The sequence below is a fragment of the Ornithorhynchus anatinus genome, chromosome 12 (assembly GCF_004115215.2).
Source record: "Ornithorhynchus anatinus isolate Pmale09 chromosome 12, mOrnAna1.pri.v4, whole genome shotgun sequence".
Taxonomy (NCBI): domain Eukaryota; kingdom Metazoa; phylum Chordata; class Mammalia; order Monotremata; family Ornithorhynchidae; genus Ornithorhynchus; species Ornithorhynchus anatinus.
The window spans coordinates 52,051,614-52,061,513 of record NC_041739.1 but is presented as its reverse complement, the minus strand read 5'-3'; the positions used below and the strand labels follow the sequence as shown (position 1 = coordinate 52,061,513).

Here is a 9,900-nt window from a genome sequence, read left to right as displayed (position 1 = left end):
CAGACTTTTGTGTTGAACAGTGGGTAAAATTGCCAATTGATTTGGACAGATAACTAGATTCCTAACAGTGCAAAACTGTAATGCGCATAGATCGTGATTTGTGCTTATAGCAAGCCCAACAGGAGATAATTATTAGCAACAAACCTGAATATTTACCTTTTTATGTGGCCAAAATCATTATCTGGCTACATTGCTCTTCTGCCTTAATTAAAATAACTGAGTCACTATGACATCTTTATTTGTTTATCCAAATATTCTGCACATTAATGAATAAAACATCCTGAGCCTGACTCCTTTCATAAGTGGGTAGTGTTGCAATGAATTGTAGGAAGTATTCATACAGTCACTGAACAGATCTGTGCATTCTGTTGAATGAAAATGTAGGAGAAAATGAATGACATAGTAAAACCAAATACTCTAAACAGTCAAGGGCATTTTTATTCTAATGTTCTAAATTAGGGAGGGAGCAGCATGGATAGAGCATGGGCCTGGGAGTCCAAAGGACCTGTGTTCTAATCCTGGCTCTGTGTGTGACCTTGGGCAAGTCATTTCACTTCTCTGGCCCTCAGTTCCCTCATCAGTCAAATGTGGGTGAAGACGTGTGAGTCCCATATGGGAAGTGGACTGCATCTGACCTGCTTCCTGTGTATCTACCCCAGCACTTAGCACAGAGCCTGGCACATAGGAAGTGCTTAACAAATACCATTAAAAAGAAAAAAAAAGAAAAAGGTGCCAATTTGGGTAGCAGCATGGTCTAGTGAATTAAGCATGGGCCTGGGAGCAAGAGGACTGGGTTCTACTGCTGGCTCTGCCACTTGTCTGCTGTGTAATCTCGGGTAAGTGACATAACTTCTCTGTGCCTCAATTGCCTCATCTGTAAAATGGGGATTAAGACTGTTAGCCCCATGTGGGACATAGACTGTGTCCAACCCGATGAGTTTGTACTTACCCCAATGCTTAGTGTAGTGCCTGGCACAGAGTCATGCTTAAAAAAATACCACACATATAAAAAATTGGTGACCCACAACATATGGAATGTGTTCTATTATCATTTCTAAATACCTACTTTTGCTCATGAAAACAGCATTTCTATCTGCGGATGTGAGTGCTACCATAATACAACTCAAGTGGCGGATATTTACAAAGCAATAGCTCCCCCTAATAGTTTGCTGATTGGAATACTAGGCTAAATCTTGAACAATAGGAACAGCTTTGCTATTTATTGTAAATATGTAAGCTACAATAAAGGCTAACTTCCAGTCTGTTCATTTAAAGTCAGAGACTTCAGGATGATAGAGATGCACATGACAAAAAAAAGTGCATATGTATGCAGTCTGACTGTTTTCATGTGCATTTTTACTAGAGGCTGATCCTTCTAATACCTTTTTGATGGCTTATACATTGAAGGCATCTGCTTGTTTTATTCCCATGTGATTTTCTGGCATGGGTGGTCAGATGAACAGTCATTTCTGCTAAACCACGATGATTTCATTCCTTGATTTAGACTGACCACAATTGAAGCATTAGGGGGGAATGTTCTTTCCACAGCATGAGCCTTCTAAGTATAACACTGAGCCTCATGTGGGACAGGAACTGTGGCCAACCTGTTTATCTCGTATCTAAACCAGTGCTTAGAAGAGTGCTTGGCACATAGTAAGTGCTTAACAAATACAATAAAAAGAAAACCACAATGCACAAGTCGATTTAGAATAGAAAGGAGCATTTCTGTCCCTGTGCATGGCATGTCAGGGTATGATGCTTTTATGCTTCCCAGCCTCTACCACAGCCTTACTGGACCATACTGCATTTCGTGTCTCTGCAACATCACACTACTTCATGTCTCTGCAACATCACACTACTTCACACCATAAAATAGCAATGCAAGTCAAGAGTGTAAGGCATTTGCTAGAGATAAACTTAACAATAATATGGGCATTCCTACCAAGAAATGTCAATCATGGTGGCATCGTGGAATCATCCACATCTATCAATCAATTGTATTTGTTGCGAGTTTACTGTGTGCAGAGCATGGTAGTAAGCACTGGAGAGAGTACAGCACAACAGTGTTAGTAGACACATTCCCTGCCCCCACTGAGTTTACAGTCTAGAGGATCCATTCACTGAATGGATTTCAGTCATCCATTCATTCCCACTGAATCACTGATTACCATAATGCTGGTTTTCCCATAACATGAGGTTGTTGAAGAAGACAACCACTGCAGTATAGCAAAAATGACTAGATTCATATTTTCTTGCGAGTGAAAAATGAACTCTTTAGTCCAAAGCTTCACCGTATCCTTGATGCCTGGAAGTTGCAACTTTGAAAGTTTATCATAGGGTAGAACAAAAGTGGACTTCTTGTTCTGATGCAGGCAGAGGGAGCTCAATTGTTCTACACTAATAATAGTAAAAACAAGCTATCATTTTTAGGTACACTGAAAAACAAGAAACTTTAACATAGTTATTGTTCACTGACAGTGGATTTTCTGGTGATACAGTTCTGATCCTATCAACTGATTGAAATGAACTTATTTGCAGACAATGATAAAATAAAAGCAGCAAACTAGTAAATGCTCTTAAAATTGCTTAAATCTTAAAAACACTGACAAGTGGATTTAATTGATAGCTAGAATCCTACCTAGGAAAGAAAGGGCTCACCGACGAATGGACTTTCCTCTTTAGGATTCCACAAAAACATTTAGGATTCCAAGGTTCTTCTTAGAGAGGAGGGAGGGGAGAGGGCTGGTTGGAGGGCCAACAGGCCCCTGTCTGTGTGAGAATGGATCGAGGAGGGGCTACACCACTCAGCCCCACCCCCACCCCCTGCTCTCTGCTTTTTTCTTCGGTCAACAGCAATTGCCTCCAAGCTTCTCCCATTTTACCACTCCCTGAGACCCTTGGTATCTTCTTTGGTGACCCGACAACCATCCTCTTCTTCCCCCATTCCTGTTAGAACTTTTTTTTTTAACCTCTGTGCTTCTCATCATTTAGAAGCATGATCATTAACCACAAACTTCCCCTGTCACTTGTTCAAGCACGCCTCACTGATAAAATATTTAAGCAGTCTCATCAATGGTCAACCACACCAATGATATGTCTGCTCTTTATTTCATGTTTTCAACGATCCTGGTAGGAACACGACTGGCAGAAGTGAGAAAGCGAGAATGGCACTGTGCAAACCGCTAGCACTGTAATCAGTTTCTGCGTGCAGGTTCTCCATCCTGAAGTTTTCATAACTGGCCTGAAGCTTGTCCATCTCTTATGATGGAAGCCTCCTGTCATCTTATTTCCAAGTGAATGGTTGACTTGGATATTGGCTGTGGCAAGGTTTATTTAGGGAAAGAGGAAGGGAAAATAGAACAGTGTGTATTCCCCACATCTATTTTAGCCTTAGTAAGACCCATGATGCCTTGTTCACAAGATGGACTGCTTACAGTTAATACTTTTCAGTTAGTACTTTCAGTGTCAGGCAATCAGAGGCAGATAGCTTGGTTTCATGATATGGCAAACTCACAAAAACTCCAGTAAACAATTCCAACTGCAAAATGTAGAAAGTGTGGATTTATAACATTGATGATTAACTTCTGTTGCACATCCCGGTGATGTCTACCGAGAGTTGTAGCTTCAACCGTGTAGCGTTTAATGTGGTGTTTTCCATAATTCAATCAATTGCGTCGATCCCTAGAATATAAAAGCAATTATCACCACCTACCACTTCCTCAAACCCTTTAAAAGTCAGTACAGTATTTTTTTCCTTCCTATCTGGACTCACACCATATGACACATAACTGAAAACCCTTCTTCAAACACTACCTTTGAGAATTATAACAACCAATTATAAGAGTAACTCTGGCCCTGAACCTGATTTGGTCTGTAACAGATGAGTAATGCAGATTTATCACCCATCAAATGAAATATTCCAAATGATAATCCATTTTCTGTCTCTTAGATTTTGAAAGAACTCACAGTGAATCCTACCCACATATCTCTCACCCAGTTACACTGTCTGCCTCAAAATCATGCTGACATGAAAAATGACCCGACACTTAAATATCCAACTCAAAGGTGCAGAACTTCTAGAAATATTTTCAGTTGTTGATTAGATTCTCTTTTTCAAAGATGCTTCAAGGAAAAATAATGAATCCACTCAATAAACCCTTTCTCATATAGATATTACCTACTGAAACCTGATGAAATGCCCTCCAAGTCCAAGATCGTCACCAGACCTTCCAATTACAGACATATGTATTATCTTTTTATCTTTCCTTTACCATTCACGACACAGAAGCCAATAACCTAATCTCTTCCTAAACTGACACAAGTTCACCAGAGGAACCCTAGAGAGAAATGTACAAGTTATAAGTACATTAAAACTTGGTCCAACATTTTTTAAAAAAGAAAACCATTCAGAAAATGGCTTTTACTTGACAAAATACTTGAAATGGATTTTAATTACACCCCTTTTTCCTTGAGGGGAAAAAACAGCCTACTCTTTCAAGTTGATGCTCTCTCCTACCTGACTACCTACACTGACCCTGGCCATAAACATGCACACTCACACAAATGTCCACAGTTACATACACAAATGCTTGTCTTACAGGAATCCCCAAGAGTTGGCTAATCCAAATCCCATTTTTTTTCCATTCAAACTGATTGTCAGGCTAGAAAGAATTGATCAGACCAGAAAGGCCACCCTCCTCCTTCGGATGGCCCAGATTTTGAGGCCGGAAGAAGGAAAACACATTCAGAGGCCTTCTGATTTTCAGGTTTGGCGCCTCCATCCTCTTGGGTGTGGATTGTAGTTGCAGTCACCCAGGGAAACGCAGTAATCTGATCTGGTTTCCAAGGCCACCAGGTTGGGATCAGTTCTACAATATGCAAATGAAAACTGCGAACCATATGGGAGGCTGGCAAGAGGGACCGCCATGTTGCTCCTTGGTGCTGATACGGAGCTGGACTCTCTTCTTCCCAGTGGGCCTAGTGTGGCTTTCAGAGCCTGGGGTGGGTAGGAAACTCTCTGCTTCCAATACTCCGGTGGCTCTGGCATTATTTTCCTTCGGGCGGCTGATACCACGTTTGCCACGATGGACTCTTGGATATTCCTGGGCCCAAAGGCGTCATCCACTAGCCCTAGAGGGGACTTGGCTGCTGCTTCCCAAGGAGTTAATCTCTTGCTGATTTTCTCCAGTCCCGGGTCTGGCTGGCCAATGTAGTCAGGGGCAGACTGGAACACCAAAGGAGAAGTAGGTGAGAGAACAAGGGCCACCGGTCTCCCAGGAAGTGAAAGCGAGCGTCCACACTCCTAGAAACAATGAGATCATTAGACAGTTTAGTTCCCAGTCATTGAGCAAAGGCAATGAAACCCACTCTCGACTTCGAGATAAACTTATCCTCTTTTGGTGTCTGAAGAATGACGTGCGCTTTCATGTAACATCAGAGAAATCAGAAAACAAGTTTTATGCTTGCCTTCTCAAACTCTTTTCCCTCCTGGAAATAGAAAGATGTATTGAATTTTACAATCTATTTTGCATTTTACCAATCACAATATATTGCTCTCAGTCAAATGCAAAATTGACTTTGCCTATACTCACCATACCTCTATCTTATCTATCTCACCTCCAACCCCTTACCTGTATCTTGCCTCTGGCCTGGAACTCCCTCCCCTTCTTATCCCACAGACCATCACTCTCCCCACCTTCAAAACCTTATTAAAATCCCATCTCCTTCAAGAGGCCTTCAAAAACTCCAGTGGTTGCCCATCCACCTCTGCATCAAACAAAAACTCTTCACCATTGGCTTTAAAGCAGTCTACCACCTTGCCCCATCCTATTTCACCTCACTACTCTCCTACTACAACCCAGCCCGCTCACTTCGCTCCTGTAATGCTAACCTTCTCACTGTACCTCGATCTTGCCTATCTCCTGGCCAATCCTTAGCTCACGTCCTGCCTCTGGCCTGGAATGCCCTCCCTCCTCAAATCTGACAGACAATTACTCTCCCCTGCTTCAAAACCTTATTGAAGGCAAATCTCCTCCAAGAGGCCCCCTTTTCCTCTTCTCCCATTCCATTTTGGGTCGCCCTGAATTACTCCCTTTGTTCATTCATTCATTCAATTGTATGTATTGAGCGTTTACTGTGTGTAGAGCCCTGTACTGAGGACTTGGAAAGTACAACTTGGCAACGGATAGAGATAATCCCTACCCAACAACGGGCTCACCCCCCTAAGTCCCACAGCACTTATGTACATATCTGTAATTTCTTTATATTAATACCCTTCTCCCCCCCTAGACTGTATGTTCACTGTGGGCAAAGAATGTGTCTGTTTATTGTTGTATTGTACTCTCCCAAGTGCTTAGTACAGTGCCCTGCACACAGTAAATGTTCAATAAATACGACTGAATGAAAGTACATATCTAACATAGGTACCATGGTAACTGGACACCTTAAAGCCCTTAGCCTGCCCAGCCACATCAATGCATGGCAGAGGTCATGTCTCAACCAATTTCCTACTATTTCTACTTAGTGCTGAGCTCAGCACTTCACACAATGTAAGCACCTAGTAAATATAAGCTAGACTGTAAGCTCACTGTGGGCAGGGAATGTGTCTATTGTTGAATTGTACTTTACCAAGTGCTTAGTATAGTGCTCTGCACACAGTACAATTAAATGAAGAAATGAAATGTCATCACCAATACTACTCTGAATTTTTGTTACTGTTATCAATATTATTGTTCAGGAGTCAGGGCTTTGGAGTCAGGGCTCATGAGTTCGAATCCCAGCTCTGCCGCTTGTCAGCTGTGTGACTGTGGGCAAGTCACTTAACTTTTCTGTGCCTCAGTTCCCTCATCTGTAAAATGGGGATGAAGACTGTGAGCCCCACGTGGGACAACCTGATTCCCCTGTGTTTACCCCAGCGCTTAGAACAGTGCTCTGCACATAGTAAGCGCTTAACAAATACCAACATTATTATTATTAACATTATTATTATTAAGCATTTAATTTTTCCTGGAGACCAAACTTCTTTCACTTTGCCTTTATTTTTAATCACACTCAATTGTAAAAGTGGCCAGAAGCCATTTGTGAAAAATATTTTGTATTTTTGTAAAGACAGAATCAGAGCTCTATCCTTTTTCTTCATCCTAGGTTTAGGGATCTCTCTCTTTCTCTCTCTCTCTCCCTCCCTCTCTCTCTATGTGTGTGTGTATATATATATATATAGTATGTGTGTATATTTAAAACTGCTTATGTTAGCGCTTACTATGTGCCAGGCACTGTTCTAAGCACTGGGGTAGGTAGATACAAAGTAATCAGGTTGGACACAGTCCATATCCCACATGGGGCTCACAGTCTTAATCCCATTTTACATATGAGGTAACTGAGGCATAGAGAAGTTAAGTGCCTTGCCCAAGGTCACACAGCAAAGTGGCACAGTTGGAATTAGAACCGAGGTCCTTCTGACTTCCAGGCCCTTGCTCTATCTACTAGGAAACACTGCTGTATCTACTAGGCAAAACTGCTTCTATGTTGTGTAAATATGCAGAGAGAGAGAAAGAGAGAGACACTTCTTAGCATCTACTAAAGTTGTCTCTGGACTGACTGAAATGCTGACTGAAGGCCAGCACCATCTGGCAGTTTGCATGGAGAGTCTGACATATGGAACATTTAGTCTCCATATATTTAAAGCAGTTTGTTCCCTGACTGTTAACCCAACCCATGACACTCTAGGTATTCCAATGTAACACATGTAGTAAATGATGCAAACATCTGACAGTCTTGGAGAATCTCCTAGCGTTGACAGCACCCACAAAATGGTTAAGCTCCCAAATGACGTTTTCTGACCTCAGGCTACAATCAGCCAATGAGAGATGTTTTGAGGTGATGATCTAATTTTGTGTTAAGAGTGTCGATACTCTACCATGACCACTGATAGCTAAGCCAAGTTTCTTGTTAGCTCTTTGCAGTCCTTTTCCCCATCTCTCCTCCTGGCTCTTGACACACTCCGGTGCCCGTTTCTGACTTGGGGAGCTAAGGGGACCTGAGTTGGTTACAGTTGGAGGGTTAGAATGAATCGAGAGGAGGAAAAACAAAAGAATGCCAACCTTAGAAGGAACAAACTGATTAACTTGAAGAGTGCTTGCAGATGAGGGAACTGAGGCATAGAGAAGTTGTGACTTGCCCGAGGTCACACAGCAAAGTGGAGGAGCCAGGATTAGAACTCAAGTCATTCTGACTCTCAGACCTGGATTCTTTCCACTAGACCACGATGTTCAAGTGTCATTTCCATTTGCACTCTCTCTGAATGGGCCATTGCTTACCTGCTGTGTGACCTTGGGCAAGTCACTTAACTTCTCTGTACTCTCCCGAGCGCTTAGTACAGTGGTATGCACATAGTAAGCACTCAACAAATACCATTAATCTGTGCCTCAGTCACCTCATCTGTAAAATGGGGATTAAGACTGTGAGTCCAATGTGGGACAAGGACTGGCACAAAATAAGCACTTAACAAATACCATTAAAAAAAATATTGAATAGGTAGGTTGGAAAAAGTTAAAAACTCACACTCTGCCCCACATCAGCCAGGACGTCAAGCAGCAGAAAATCATTAATTACCCAGAAGCCCCCTTTTCTGGATCAGGCCAAATGGCATGACACACAAAGGAAAAATGGTTTACCTGGCTTTTACCTGGACCTAATTCACTGTATACCCTCACTCCCACAGCACTTCTGTCAGTCAGTCAATCGTATTTATTGAGTGCTTACCCTGTGCAAAACACTACTGTTTAAGAGTGCTTGGTACATAGTAAGCACTTAAGTACCAATTATTATTAATTATTATTAGCAATATAACACATTCCCTGCCCACAGTGAGTTTATAATCTAGAGGGAGAGACAGAAATTATGTATAAATATCCTTTTACTCTGTTGTTTCCCCGCTACCTGTAATTTATTTTAGTGTCTGTCTTCCCTGCTAGACTGTAAACTCCCTGAGGCTAAGAATCATGTCTTCCTACTCTATTGCACTCTTCCAAGTGCTTAGTAAGGTGCTCTACACACAGTAAGCATTCCATAAATACCTTTGATGCCATTGATTGATTTAGAGAGATATTTATCTGCTTGAAGGCCTATGTGTTCTATATTGCCCCGGAGCCAAACTGATATTCAGTATAAGAAAGCCTAAAATCTGCAGTTTGGAAGACATTACTCCACGTGGAGAAAGAGAGAGAGAGAGAGAGGTTTTGCCCTTTATTTCTGTGTTTGTCAGACTACCTTGATCCTTCTTAAAGAAAGAGAAGAGAAAAAAGAAAGAGAAGAGAATAAAGAAAAGCTGGATTGGGGGAAGAACTAGTTTTTTGTATGTGCTTTCACTTCACTTGTCTCACTTGGGGAGGGGCAGTAGGGGGAAGTGAGTGAATGAATGAGTGAGGATTTAGCTGCTTGTGCAGAAATGGTGAGAATTGCCTACAGGTGTAGAGACTTCTCAGCCCCTTGGGATGCTGGGCAAAAGCCAGGCACAAGCCAGGCATAGGAAGGGGAGTGGAAAGAATTCACAGTGACAGCAACTGTCCAGACTTTAAAGAGGTGAGGTACCCTTTATCATACATTAAGTATCATTTTCTCAAGTAAAAAACTAGGGGGGTTTTGGTTTGTTTTTTTAAAGAATCCTTGTCATAATTTATAATAATAATGTTGGTATTTGTTAAGCGCTTACTATGTGCCGAGCACTGTTCTAAGCGCTGGGGTAGACATAGGGGATTCAGGCTGTCCCACGTGGGGCTCACGGTCTTAATCCCCATTTTACAGATGAGGGAACTGAGGCACAGAGAAGTTAAGTGACTTTCCCTAAGCTACTTTGTAAACTGGGCACTTTCAAAAACAGCAGCGTGGCTCACTGGAAAGAGC

At 41.9% G+C, this 9,900-nt stretch overlaps 1 protein-coding gene across 2 annotated transcripts in view; it reads right to left on the bottom strand.

Annotated features, from left to right (window-relative positions):
• Nucleotides 1-2,075: 2,075 nt before the first annotated feature.
• The window catches only part of SYNPO2 (synaptopodin 2), a 155,722-nt gene continuing 147,897 nt past the window's right edge, over nt 2,076-9,900 (bottom strand). Inside the window, exons 5-6 of one of the 2 annotated variants that reach the window (XM_029076610.1) lie at nt 4,897-5,302; nt 2,076-3,681 (exon numbers count right to left, since the gene is read on the bottom strand). In XM_029076610.1, the coding sequence (XP_028932443.1) occupies nt 3,662-3,681; nt 4,897-5,302 (426 nt within the window). In that variant the 3' untranslated portion in view covers nt 2,076-3,661. Of the gene's footprint in view, nt 3,682-4,225; nt 5,303-9,900 lie in introns of those variants that run through there. The other variant, XM_029076608.1, reaches the window with a different exon arrangement.